Source organism: Oculina patagonica, chromosome 13, assembly GCF_052425735.1.
Source record: "Oculina patagonica isolate OP01 chromosome 13, crgOcupat, whole genome shotgun sequence".
NCBI classification, from domain to species: domain Eukaryota; kingdom Metazoa; phylum Cnidaria; class Anthozoa; order Scleractinia; family Oculinidae; genus Oculina; species Oculina patagonica.
Window position 1 is genome coordinate 19,727,165 of NC_135770.1, and position 14,401 is coordinate 19,741,565.

The window sequence follows — 14,401 nt, forward strand, 5'->3', positions numbered from 1 at the left end:
CAGTGGCCGCCATATTGTTTTGCTTAGTACCAGTTTCCCAGCGATATCTTCATGACACCTTACATGAAGTGGAAAAGAAGTGAAAGCGGCAAAACCAACTTGGATCAGCAGAGGTTGGATGATGGAACGTTTGATCAGGTTGGGAAATACAGACATCATGTATGATCGTGAGGGTTTAAAGCGAAGGCCTTTAAAGAGAACATCAGATTATCATGAAAGTATGGGAAAAGGAGCAAAAAGTGGCTTTGGAAATAAAGCGCAACAAAGGTAACGAAGCCTATCAATTAAGCCATGCAAAGTTCATCTTGTTAATTTTGCGCCGGGGTCCTGAGTTGATTGATAAGTTTCAGCTTATATTTTGTCACATTTTAGGAGTCTAGTAACTTCGCTGCTTTTGGGAATATTTTCATTAATTTGGTGAGTCCGTAAATAGTTAGTGATTAAATCATTGTTACTGAGTGGAGTGGGGTAGGAGCAGGAAGGGGAGTGGGAGTGGCATACCTGCCTCCCACGGGGGGGGGGGGGTCTACTCCCTGTAATGGCCTATACGGGGAGGCTCCGCCCGAAAGGGGTACCTTTTTTAGGCTTCAGGTATATAGGTCTTCTAGGTATATGAAAGAGGTACCTTTTTTTAGTAAAAGGTATATGAAAGGGGTTTCATAATTTTCTGTCAAAACGGTACATAAAAGGGTAAGGGAGAGCTCGGGGCGGAGCCTCTCCGTATAAAACTTTTTTGGCCAACCCCCAGAGTACAAAAATCTGGAGACGTCTAGAAATCTTTGCATTGTTGGATATCATTTAAGTCAAAGGTATGAATACTCTCCAAAAATCACCTGCAGGCCTTCCAAAAGTTCTTGACGTCTCTCGGAAATCTCAAAAATAAATGCAATAAACGCTCAATCCCGCTCAGTTCACGCAAGCTGGCGATTGAGGCTTGTAAGAAGCTTTTGGCTTTCTGCGATAACTCGGGTTTAAAACACCTTCCACGCACAAGATACAGACTGTTTCTTTCGATTTTGGGGATCATCTCATATGCGTATCCAGTCATTTTAAGAATGTTTATTTGAACGAGCAAGGCTGTCAAATTTACTTCACACCCAAATTAAATTTAATCTCTTGCATCTCTTGCAATCTCAATTATCGCGACTTTGTCGCTCAAAAGAGTCGGCTTGTGGCAAGTCTAGTTTTGGGGGTTTGGGAAGAGTAATACATCATTGCATTAGGTTGGCATCTCTGCAATTCAGTTACAGATAAAAATAAGGTTCTTGAACCAGTCAAATAATATATTGGCAATTCATTTCATAGGTTGTTCATGAAGATTGCACTGGGAACAATTCTGTTGCTTTATGTGATTTTTGTGATAATAATGTATTCCTCACCAGCGGCTAGAGAACTTATGATTTATTTGCATCCATGTAAGTGAATTCATTGAATAAGAGTGTTACTATGTCACAATTGGTCTATAATTATACACATAGTGACCTTTTGGTTGATACTATAATTAATAACTAAAACAAATGAAATGCAATGACATCCAGGATTATAAAGGCTTTAATTTCTGTTCAGATAAAGCAAAAAAAAATTATGCTAATTACCTGTCAATTTATCTGTTTAAAATCCCAAAATCACATTACGGCTGGGCGAGCCCTATCTCCCCTACCACGGCAAGTTCTTTCATCCTGTTATTTTGCTGTTAAGTTGATGGCATTTACTTTCCATAAGCAATGAACATGATCCTTGCTACTTTTAAGTTTTTGTTAAAGAAGCCTGGAGATAATATACATTTTCGAGGGCTTTAACATTGAAGCAGGATCCTGTCAATTGCATATTCAACTGTGATGATAATTTCTCCACTTTAATTGTTTAATTTAAAAAAAAACCTTTGTATTGTAGCGCTGTCTCTGACAGACCCAGCTCTGTTGTATTTGCACAGCTATAATAGTAATAATTTAGTAAATAATAATAATAATAATAATAATACTTAATCTATAGAGCGCTATTTCTATTTCTAACCAATAGCGCTTTACAACTTATTTACAATGCAAAAATTAAATATCTATATTTAAAAAAGTTACAATATGTATATAATTAAAGATAAAAGATCAATGAAAAATAATTTAAAAGCTCGGTTAAATAATTATTTTTTATATTGCATAGGAAAAAATAACAGATTTAATTAATTACTAGATTTCATCATTTTTTTTGCTTTTATTTTATTTAGTGAGGAGTCCATTTGAAAATTTGACTGATCCTGTCTCCTTTGGTTTGCCTGAAAATACTGTTAATTTTTATATTTCTGGTGCTGCTGGTAAACTGGGAGCATGGTATGTCTTTTGTTTTGTTTTACCTTAAGAGTTAAAGCATAGTAACTGTGTATTTTTATAAGTAGACAATAGTGTCAGGAAGAGCAGGAATGTAGCAAGTTTTTTAAGTGAAACTTGAGTCAGACCGCACACCCAGGGGGTACTCTGTATATTTGTGGGTTGGGAAGACCGTGTTCAGCTGATTTTGCAACCCTACATGTATATAAGACTAGAAACATAGTCTGGCTACCTGTACCTTTTACCCCCAGTTCCTGCCCCTTTGTCTAATTAGTGGTTCTTACCTGGTTTTGCTATTCTATTGCAAAATATTACACAATCATTGTTTCACATCTTTTCTCAATATCTCCCGATTCCCGCCACCTTAATTAGGAATCCTGCTTTCCACCATCTGTTCTCCTGCCTCCCGCCCCCTATTCTCCCAGGCTACTGACACCTGTCCCTCTCCACACTTCAGTCCAGAGATTTTAGGTCAAATCCCAGATGTTAATTACCCTAAGTGAGTGGAGATAGTGATCTGTTAACACACCATTAGGTTATGAAAATGTTGTATAATGTAGAGTTCAAATCTGCAGGTACTTCAGGCTTCTTTCCATTTTACTTCATGTAAATAATTAATAGTACTTTTTTACTTGGTACCTTTTTACATTCAGGAATATTCCTGGTCAGCATGTTGCCAAAACACAAGGCCCCAAAGCTGGCAAACATTCTCACCTCAACGATGGAAGTCCAGTATTCTTATATTTGCACGGCAATGCATACACCAGGTAACACTTTTATTTCCTTGTTATTGGAACGGTTGGTAGGCTCAAAGACAAGACAAAAACTTAAAACCCTTTTGATTTTACCTTCAAAAATATTTAATAGCTCTTAATGTGACTGTACTTAACCCTCTGCATGCATTTTGTGACTATGCTGCCAATATTAAAAAAAATGGCATTATAGGCATGTAATGCGTGCAAAGGGCTACAGTAAAAGTTAACTTGTTTGTTCAGTCCTGTACACAAATATGCCTTTGATGATAGATTTACTATATTAATAATTTGCACAGATGGAAACAAGCTGTACTATCCAATTTTTTTGGACCTTGTCTTATGATAAATGAACTGTCTCCCTGAATAGATTCACCACATGTTATCACAGCATAAATAGAACTTTTTGTGGATTAATGCTATTTTCTTGCCTTATAGGGGGACTGGCCACAGAAAAGGACTTTACAAGGTTTGTAATTTTTTTAAATTCTGACATTTAAAGTACGGGTACACAATTACCTATTAATAATATAATAGTATTCTGACTTATATATTACTCTGTAGGTTTTTTGTGATTTTTGGTTTTTTACTTTTAACTAGGGCCTCTGTTGATAACAGTTTTAATTTTAAAACGGATGGAGTTACCTTATTGAAAGAAAGGCTTTACTTGTACTTGCTTTTTAATTACCAAACTTTCCTTAGAGACACCTACATTTATAGCTGCTCAGGGGCGGATCCAGGATTTTTCAAAGGGGGGTGGCTGTTTACCAATATTTTTGTTTACTATATTGTTAAAGCCCCAGTTTGTTGTTTATGGGGGGGGGGGGTTCAGGGTTTTAGGCAGTGTTTTGAGGTGGGAGTGCAGATGATTTTCGTTCTGAGGCCTATATTTAATGGAGCCGAAGGCTCCATCCTCCTAGGGGGGTCTGGGGGCATACCCCCTCAGAAAATTTTGAAAAGTTGAAGTCTCTTAGACGTGATTTCCGCGATTCTGAGCAGCTTTATACAGCTGTCAATTAAGTTATTAAACCACTGTTTTTCCTTGATAATTTGCCAAAATATTCTTTCTTCAACTTACCTTGAGTTATATTTCAGAGAAAAAGTCTAGTTCTTATGAAATGAACAGTGATTGAAATTTAAAGTTGACAAGCCAGGAACTTACAGGAAAGAACAGATACAGTGCGTTTTTTGCTCACCCACGTGCGCGAAAATGTTTAGCCCTTGGCAAAGTGGCCTGGGGACAACTTTGCTTGCTTGTAAAGATGAGTAGCACGGTCATGTATCCATTTGCTGTAACATGGTCAAAAATATTTTTTATTTTATTTCTTCACTTTTAATCACTCTTAACCTTTATTATTGACCAAAATGCACATTGCAATCAAAAATTGTAAAGATTTTAATTATTTTATACCAATTTTGGCAATTTTAAGGCTACCCATAATCCCTTGTGGGTGTGGCATACTTCTGTTTTTCTTTAGATTTTTTAAAAAATGCAAGGTAAAATTAAAAAAAAGATATTATATAGCAGTTTTACCTGTATTGCTAGATTTTCACTTAAAGGAAGCTTATAGATAAATTTTCCCCCTCTTTTTTACTTCATTTCACATTCTGAATGCATGTGTTGAAAGTCACGCAATATCTCATTATTATGCAATATTTTGCCCCTGCAAACTCAAGAAAGACCCCCCTACTAATGCCTGTGTAAAGATGTCCATGTGCTTTCGATGAAGAAACGGTGAACAGGGCAAATTTGTGGACGTTTTGGTTGTGTTTTCCACCATATTCCCGAGCCAGTTTCCTTCGTTACGGTTCATGAACACGGCAGTATTGGCAGAAAGTGTTTCAGCCTCGACAAAATGCAATTTTTTAGCGTTTGGTCCAACAAAAATAGCCGAAACTTTCGACAACGTTGGCTTAACACAAGCCCAACCAGGGGACAGAAACTTGTTGCTTCAAAGTGGAAAGTTTCCCTTCTGTCCGCAGATCAACTGGTAGTTATGCGATGGAATTAGGCTCTACAAGATCGTTACAAAATGTGTTTCAGCGCATTTCATTTTAATCCGGAAAGCCGTTTACTCTATGGTGGGACTTCAATTTTGGTTTGTAAACGCTATGATGTATGCCCATTTTGTTTTGTTTATTTAAAATATCCTGGTACAGAACAGAATGTTTTTATTTTAAATTTTGTGTTGCAAGGTAGTTTGGAAAAGGTGAAGCGTTACATTGTATCCTGATGAAAAGAAATGTTTATATTTTACTCCAGAATAAATCATTCTTAATAAAAATCATATTGTTTGTTGCTTTTGACTAATGTGTAATAAACAGTAGCTCCATGTCCATCCGATATTGAAATATTTTAGTTTTTGCTTTCATTTGACATATTTAATGTTACGCGTTACACCCCAAAATAAATACATTTTAAGAAAATAAATATTTATTAAAAATATGGCTTTATCGGAAACCCTAGTTTTTTCACACCGAAATGAAGGTACACAACTAAGCTTTCATTAACCGGGCGGGGCCTGGGCCCGGTTCATAATCTGCCTGGGGTTTTGTTTTCGTTTTTTTGTCGGTAAATCGTTCCAGAAGGAGGTCACGGTCACGCAAATTTTGATGTTTCTGGCGATCGTTCATTAAATTGATATTCAAGCGTTTGGCTCAGGGCTTGAACATTCACGTTGCGATTTGACATGTCCAAACTATTTTTAAATGAAAATATGAATTATTTTTCGTGTGTTTTGCAAGTGTTTTTGAGTTTATTTTTGGAATCGAAACGAAAATTGCAAACCCAGCAAAAATTTGTCAAGGCACAGGACACACGTCATAACGAAAAGGGGAATTACCTAGCGAATCTCGCAGTTAGAATTACGTGCTCGAATCACGCGACCCCAATGCTTCTGAAAATTGCAAACCCAGCAAAAATTTGTCAAGGCACAGGACACACGTCATAACGAAAAGGGGAATTACCTAGCGAATCTCGCAGTTAGAATTACGTGCTTCGAATCACGCGACTTCCCAAATGCTTCTGAAAGCTGTTTTTTGGGGGGGAAATAGCAGTTAAACTTCAAGAACTTGATTTTAAAGCTTCTTTAATTTTAACCGAAATCAATTTATGCCATTCAAGTGGTTTGAGTGTAGTTTGTTTGAGATTCGGAACAATATAAAAATTTGCAAGCCCAGGCAGGAATTTGTTGATGCAAGTTTATTAAAGAAAGGGATGACGTGAGTAAGAGAATTTTCGCTCACTGCTACAGTTCACGCAAACCCCGTGACTCTTGCAAACCGCGGACTTAAGTCGTCAGACGACGCTAAACGAAGAAATACAACGGGATGGCCTTAGTCTAGTCTTTATTTTGGCGTGAAATGGACTTCTTTTTAATGTCATTCAACTGGTTTGGGTTTATTTTATTCAACATCCGGAACAAAATAAATACTGCATGCGTAAGCAGAAATTTATCCGGCCAGGCATGTGGTTTAAAACAAGAGATGACGTGATAAAGAAAATTCATGTCACGCACACTCCGTGACTGACGCAAACACGGCTTGTGTGTTTCTCAAGTGACTGCTTTTCTAAAGTTTTTTTTACAAAGCGGCTCCGTGCCTTTCTAGCCAAAAAGCTGAAAGAAGTGGTCCAACATTAACCGCCCGGTTATAAACTACTTGAAGTTCTTGTTATGGAAAGTTTGAAATATTGACTCTGAATCCTCGCAGAGTTATAACGAAGTAAGTGCACTTCAGTGTGAAATGGCATGGTGATCGTGCTACTCATCTAAAATCGCTTCGATGCGAAAAAACGGTACGAAAACTCGCTAAAAAAATATGTAAACGGAGAAGAAAATCATTCCAGCAAGGCTAAAATAACTCTTGAAAGTTAAGAGGAATCTAATTTTTTGAAACTATACACACATGTTTTGTTACATTAAGCCAGAAGTTCGTAAAACAGGCTGTCGAAAATCTCCTATTTTGGAAAAATGGCCTTTCTTAACTTTAAACGCCCGCCTGACTATAAAAGATGGATGGACATTGTCCTTATTTTCTATTTTAATATGTTTATTTTTATTTTTCTGGTGGATCAAGGGGGGTGGCTAGCCACCCAATCCACCCCCCCTGGATCCGCCCCTGCTGCTTAGCTATAATATAGGTATACAAATAAGAAGCGATTTTTCTAAACATTTAACTATAAAAAGTTTTGATAAAATATTTTGATGCATAATTATTCAAGAAAGCTAAAAAGTTTGTTAAAAATGACGAAGTTTTGAGATTAGGTTAAGCCGTCATTATCAAGTCAAAATGAAAGTTGATAAAAAATGTATAAATAGTAACTAAGTAAAAACAATAGATGTGTTAAAATGTTTAAATTAAACAAAGAGTTTCGCACGGATGGAGTCCGTTTGCGGGTTCAAGCTCGGAATCCGTTCCTTTATGCAAAGCATCTCATAGACAAGGCAATCAAATTTTTAACACATCTTTTTTAACACATCTATTGTTTTTACTTATTTATACTTTTTTGTCAACTTTCATTTTGACTTGATAATGACGTTAGCCTAACGTCGAAACGGCATCGTTTTTAACAAACTTTTTAGTTTTTTTTAATATGTTTTGAAATATTTACCGCAATTTTTTATAGTTAGATATACAGTAATATAGGTAAGTATAATGTTATTATGCACAACAGTTCTGGTTCCTGCATAACAAGAGCCCATACATTTTATGGAAAAATTTGTTTATAATTTTCACTAGCTACCATATTTTCTTTTGAAATTTATTTATAAGATGACTGATTTGCTCTAGACTACATAATTTTTTTATTATTATTTCATATAGCGTTTGTCTGCAATGGGTTATCATGTAATAACAATTGATTATCGAGGTAGGTTAACTAGTACATATTTATCTTGTATATATGTAGCAAACAGCAAGCAAAACAAATACTCAAATAAAAATTGTGGAAATTGGGAGGTGATAATATGAAACATCATATATTTGAACTGTGGTGAATGATTTAATAGATTCATGCAAGACTATTAGTCAGAGTTGCATGTACAAAAATTTAATAAGTAGTTGCATAAAAAAAGGCCTGACAAAACTTATTAAATGAATGTTATACAAAACCCATGACCTCTGCTACACTGGTGCAGTGCTCTTACAAACTGAGCTATCAACCCAACTTGGGGATTAAACTGTTCACTTTGTGAGTTCATTAAATAAATTAAAATGTACATCTGAGTGATTTTCCAAGAACCTGGAGCCCACCACCCAAAACACTCCAGGCTATACAAATCCCTTGCCTTCCCCCTTGGCTAGACGGTTGTCACGTCATGGGCCCAGCTGACAGCTGCCAGACTGGCAGGGTGCTTTCTGTACAGGGAACCCTCGACGGCTATATATATTGTGGACTTGTCTAACAAAGTGTGCACAGATGGCTTGACAGCTCAGTTGACAGAGCACTAGGGACTAGCCCTGTCTTATCCATGTACGGACTTAGTTAGAGCTAAAAGTGTTTTGAATTTATACTAGGTGCCCTGGGAAAATAGTTAACAACTTATTAATGTTTTGGCTTACTTCAGTTGACAAAATATTTTTATGTCCAACTTTGAATATTTGTCAGGTTTTGGTGACTCTGAAGGAAAACCTTCTGAACATGGTAAGTATGACTTACCGGTACACATGTAAGTCACTTCCATTTTAATTCAAATTATTATTCCTCTTACATTTGAAGAATTTTGTTACAATCACTATTTTTTTTTAAATGGCAATCAAAAGACAACTCACAAATGCTGTGAAAGTGACCACATTGGTTGGTAAGGATGGGTTGATGACAGCTTTTTCAAATTGATACAATTCTCACAGGATATTGGCTTTTTTTTACATGACATTGATTTAGCTAGTTTGTCACAATTGATTTGTTTGACAAAGGAAAAGACAGTCTGGCTTTTAATGCTGATCATTGTTGATCAGGTCTCACCTCATTTGTCTAATAATTACACATTTGTACCTATAGTCTGGCTGTGTATGGCTTCTGCAAGCTTTCAATTAATATTTGTCAAAATTCCAGTCAACTCAAGTAAACTGTTTCAAGACTGAATTTAACAACGTTATGATAACCTGAGAGTGATAAATGATCGTCGCAGTGAATTTCCAATTTAACCTGTTATGAATATTTCTTTCACTGCACAGGACTCATCCAGGATGGTATTACTGCTTGGAGGTGGATTAAATCACAAAGTCCGGAGGCATCTCTTTACATCTGGGGTCACTCTTTAGGTTCAGGGTAAGATCGAAGAGACAATAAGTTAGTTTATTATAAACACTCAGTCAAAATAAAAAAAAATCATAGTACTGTTATTGTAGCCAGATTCTGCAGAATTGCTTTATGAATGTGTCTCACAAGTGGATGCTTTTATAAGATGATTAGTTTTAAACTAACATGATATTTAATGCAACATTGTTGTTTTAGTAATGTGTTATTTTACTTTTCAGGGTAGCTGGAGGTGTTGCAAAAGAACTATGTGATGAAGGTTAGCTTTAGAGAGAAACATTTACATAACTCTGCATGTGGTAGACAAGCATCCCCTCCAGGGGGGAGTAGAAATCCTAGTTGCTTCATGCTATGGAAACCGGGATAAGCTCTGGTTTGATGGTTACTATAGGCTTCAACACAGACTTTACCTTAGCCCTCAAGCCCTGATTTATATTATTTTAACAAACAGCCAGTTTAATTGGTACAGTCGAAGCTCTCATAACGGACACTCTTGTAAGCAGACAGCTCTACTTATGGCCTCCTTGTTTGAAACCCCGTTTTTTACTCCCATACAAACTCTGTATTTTTGCATTCTCGTAAGCGGACATTCCCGTAAGTGGCCGCGGACACTTTGAGAGATTAGGACTTAGACTTTTTCTTTGTTTTTAAGCTGTGACATAAGCGGACACTCCAAAGAAAATCCTATTGACAATCTCTGTATCTTGTTTTTATCAATTGATCAACTTCACGTCGCCGTTCCTCTCAATTATATTATTTTGTCGCCATCCACGTCCCTCCGGTAAATGTTAGCTGGGCGAGCGGCCTCTCGTAAGCGGCCAGCTCCAGTTACGGACAATGAAAGTTGATAAAAAATGTATAAATAGTAACTAAGTAAAAACAATAGATGTGTTAAAATGTTTAAATTAAACAAAGAGTTTCGCACGGATGGAGTGCATTTGCGGGTTCAAGCTCGGAATCCGTTCCTTTACTTATGGCCTCCTTGTTTGAAACCCCGTTTTTTACTCCCATACAAACTCTGTATTTTTGCATTCTCGTAAGCGGACATTCCCGTAAGTGGCCGCGGACACTTTGAGAGATTAGGACTTAGACTTCACATCGCCATTCCTCTCAATTATATTATTTTGTCGTCATCCACGTCCCTCCGGTAAATGTTAGCTGGGCGAGCGGCCTCTCGTAAGCGGCCAGCTCCAGTTACGGACACTTTTTTCCCGTCCCAGGGGTGTCCACTTACGAGATCTTCAACTGTATTAAGTGAATGGTTTTTGTAGGTTCTCCTCCGTTGGGAGTCATACTTGAAGCACCTTTCAACAATGTATGGGAAGGAGCAGTTAAACACCCAATAACAAAAGTAAGTATAACTTGGATTGACTTGATTGATATCTTATTCATAGCCGTACATACATCTTTGCTTTACATTGTTGTGTGATTGGTATGTTAAAAAGTTGAACTTTTTAGCTATGGCTTCTCTAGTTTTCATAAAAAATTAAGAGAACACTGTTTGTCAAGAAGATGCCTTACCTGTGTCGCATTCACACTGTACATGTACCAGGGACCGTTATCACAAATGCACAATGTGCAAAAGAGAATTATATGTAACTGTTACACTTTGCACGCATTGCATACCTACAAAACTAAGTTCCTATGACCAATGGTCAAAAAAGCAGGAAAATGAGATCATGCATTGACTATACAGAAAAGATGTCTTTTTACTCAGGTTAAGTTAGTTCCTGATCAATGATAAATGGAAAAATAAATTTCCTTGTACTGCGTGGCACTTGTAAAAGTACAAAAATATAATAAAGTTCTCACTAAATGAGTTGAAAGTGCCTTTAAAATAGTTAAAAGTTCCAGACGTTTCGGGCTGAGCCCTTTATCAGTGGAAAGTCAGGATTTCAGTTAAGTTAGTTCCTGTTAACGTTTGACGTTTTTGTATGGTCAGCCTTTTAGATTCCTCCCATACTTCAATGAGACTGTTCTGGATGAAGTTAAGGAAGTGTTTCGAACTGATAAGAGGCGAGTAGCTTTATGTTGTGTACAGAATGCTTGAGTTGTTGAAGTGGTTAAAGTACATTTTATTCTAAATTTTGGTTAATTGTGAATCTTTCTGCGGGATTTTCCATCAGATTAGTAAAGTATAATTATGTATGAATCCAGTGTTGATGCTGTTGTATTGTACTTTAGGTTAGCAGATGTACATTGTCCAATACTAATCCTTCATGATAGAGATGATGAAATCATATCTTTTGAACTAGGGAAAAAGGTAATTGGAGTTGTAGCTTATTCATTAATCAATTTTTAGTTTATAAACAAAGACGTTCTTAAACAAACCTTATCCAAAGCTTTCATTGTTCTCGTGTTTCAGTTTTGCATTACTTTCCCTACATCTTTTTAATCCAGTTGTATGAAAGTGCCAAGATCTCAAGGCGCCCCGATGCAGATCCTATTAAATTTGTTGAATTAAATGGGCATCATGGCCACAAGTACATTTACCAATCTGAAAAGCTTCCAGGAATTTTAAGGTAGGCCATATTTTCCATAACTGTAACAGTCAGGGTCGACCAGGACAGGGGGGGGGGGGGGGTAAGTTGTATACCATTATACCTGAAAAACATATACCGTTAAATTTCGGTTATAAGCCCCCCCGCTTATAAGCCCCCCCGGTTATAGGCCCATCTACCTGGAAACGAAAAAATACATCCGATTATAAGCCCCCCCCGGATATAAGCCCCCCTCTATCGGATGACAGTACTGAACAGGGCTAAATGCTGCTTTATTATGCGTTTTTAACTTAAAAACGTGTTTCGATCAACACTCCCGAGGCGCGTTTCGAAACGTTTTTTTCATTCCGCTTATAAGCCCTCCCGGATATAAGCCCCTCCGCTTATAAGCCCACCGAAAAACCCTTACGAAGTTGTATAAGCCCAGGAGTTGTAACCGGAATTCTACGGTACCTAAAACTTCCCCTCAAAATCATGTAAAATACCAAAATTTGAATGGGAAAAACTCCGTATACTTTAATATACCCATAAAAGGTCCAATTTTAGCGCAAAAATACTGCATACCTAATTTAAAATCCCTCCTCCTTCCTCGTTCAGTTAGCTGGCGAGCAGCGAGAAAAACGGGATTAGCGCGATGACCGGCGAGTGGAAAAAATGGCGAGGGACCTCAACACCCCTCCCCTAATTTTTCGCTCACCGAGACAGTGATATCAAACTAGTTTAATTCCAGATTTATCACCTTAATCCTTAAGCACTGCAAAGAAAAATACAAATCAAACTAGTTTGAAATCATTTTCACCTGAAATTCATTTTAAACTACAACATATCAAACACCTTTAAGTTCATCAAAAATACTCGCTCATGTTTTCAACTATGTTCGAGTTTTGAAATATGGTAAAACACTGTCTTTCGCCCTCTGGTCTTTCGCGTTTAAGATTAATTACAATTCTGTGAATTCACGCATCCTGCGCTTTGAAAACATATCTCATGATATCTATTTTTTTTATTCAGGGATTTTATCAAGACAAAGTAACAAATGCAGTCTGAGTTAGACTTTTTGTTAGCACTAATTTACAAGCACATCTGTGAAATTAGGAGTCAATTTTGCAAACAAAATATAAAGGTTGAAATACTTACAGAAAAGTAGTGGAATGAAAGTTAAAACAATTGTAATTTCGTGTAATCTGCCTGTATTAACAAAGTGTGACTGACTGGCGAGGCAAGAATGGCGCTTTCGTATTTTTAAAAGAATATAAATAATTTCTGTAAATAATTTTCCGGAATTTCTAAAGGAGTTATTTAATAAAATTCAAGTTTTCTTCGACCTTTTGTGTTATTTTACTGGGAGATCGCTTTCGCTACGTCCTTGAATTCATTTTTCTAAAAATGCCTGTACCTGGGTAGATTTGGCACTCCGGGGACCCACTCCGGGTAGGCTGGGCCGCTTGCCACCTTGGAAACGAAGCTGGTTTCGGCGGGAAAATTTGGTGTGCACGGCGCGGTAAGCGCGGGAAACCTGGAGCATTTTACAATTTTTTCGCTTCACAGTAGCAAATATTTTTTGTCTCTGCCAAAAAATCGTCTTTTTCGCTGTTTACACTGCGAAAGAAGCAATGTGTGTGGACAGAGTAAGTAGAAGACAGTTTTGGTGAAGTCATGAGCTCGGCGAAAGAAGCAATGTATGTGAACAGAGTAAGTAGCAGGCAGTTTGGTGAAGTTTAATATCAACTCGGCGAGGAACTCCATAACCTTCAAACAAATTCAGCCGCATAAACCATAGTCTCTCACGGTTAGCTCTCCTGGGCCTTAGTCGTTGCTTAACAAGTGACAGAAATACGGGAAGCGTTCTTGTTTTGTTGGACCCTGCAACTTGAAGAAAATGAAAGGCAAACTGGCAGAAGGCAGACGTTTTGACAAAATTCTGTAAAGCGAAATTAAAGGAAATGGATGGATTGTCTTGAAGCGTCTTCTCTGTTTTACCAAGGTAAGCTGAATTGTAAATAATTATCGATAAAATATTGTTCAGAAAATGTGTAGGTGACGTCAATTCGCCGGCCTGGAGTTCAGGGAAAAACTGTACCCTCGGTCTTGAGCACAGACCGAGGCCGCTTGAGAGAACGTACAGAATGATAGCATATACTGTGTGGTTATTTTTTTTTAAGGTGTATGGATAATGGAGCAAGTCTCGAGTATTATATTTGGTTTATTAATGCAATCGTGATTCGATTCTGCATGTATACACAGAGCTTAGCTACATTACGTCGGCCTGCTTATAACCTCGGTTGGAAAGGGTCTCGCTTTGCTCCCCTTTCCCCTTGGTAACCAACAGTGCTCTACATACGAGTTGGTATGGATCGGAAATACGAATGGGGGAAAGAAGCATTTTTTTCCTTCAAAAAATTGTCAATAAGGTGAAAAACAAAAATATTTAAAACATCTGTTTTTTTCTGTGTTGGAGGTCATTTTGGGCGAGTTTCTTCTCAACGGTCGCCGTGTGACGCGTGCCTACTTAATACTATTATTCACTTTTCAAAGGAAAAGTGATTGTTTTGTGAAAGTGTGTGTGTG

At 37.2% G+C, this 14,401-nt stretch overlaps 2 protein-coding genes across 2 annotated transcripts in view; both read left to right on the plus strand.

The window, feature by feature from the left end:
• LOC144634558 (protein O-mannosyl-transferase 2-like) overlaps nt 1–3,331 on the plus strand; it is a 53,217-nt gene extending 49,886 nt beyond the window's left edge. The window contains exon 23 of the transcript XR_013567216.1: nt 3,286–3,331. The gene's annotated coding sequence lies outside the window, so the exon portion shown is untranslated. The remainder of the gene's footprint in view (nt 1–3,285) is intronic.
• Nucleotides 34–13,157, plus strand: LOC144634620 (lysophosphatidylserine lipase ABHD12-like). Its single transcript, XM_078493636.1, has 15 exons — nt 34–267; nt 373–417; nt 1,306–1,415; nt 2,222–2,324; nt 2,975–3,088; nt 3,512–3,542; nt 7,898–7,943; nt 8,682–8,717; nt 9,251–9,344; nt 9,554–9,591; nt 10,604–10,683; nt 11,275–11,348; nt 11,517–11,595; nt 11,733–11,854; nt 12,845–13,157. The coding sequence occupies exons 1-15, from the start codon at nt 119–121 to the stop codon at nt 12,864–12,866; spliced, it is 1,143 nt and encodes a 380-aa protein (XP_078349762.1). The 5' UTR covers nt 34–118; the 3' UTR covers nt 12,867–13,157.
• Nucleotides 13,158–14,401: the final 1,244 nt, after the last annotated feature.

Bases quoted from the DNA above. Each gene is read 5' to 3' on its own strand.
- LOC144634620 (XM_078493636.1), top strand. From the start codon at position 119: ATGATGGAACGTTTGATCAGGTTGGGAAATACAGACATCATGTATGAT. The intron at 2,325-2,974 runs GTATGTCTTTTG...TTTTACATTCAG, and splicing joins GCTGGTAAACTGGGAGCATG to GAATATTCCTGGTCAGCATG. The intron at 7,944-8,681 runs GTAGGTTAACTA...AATATTTGTCAG, and splicing joins AATAACAATTGATTATCGAG to GTTTTGGTGACTCTGAAGGA.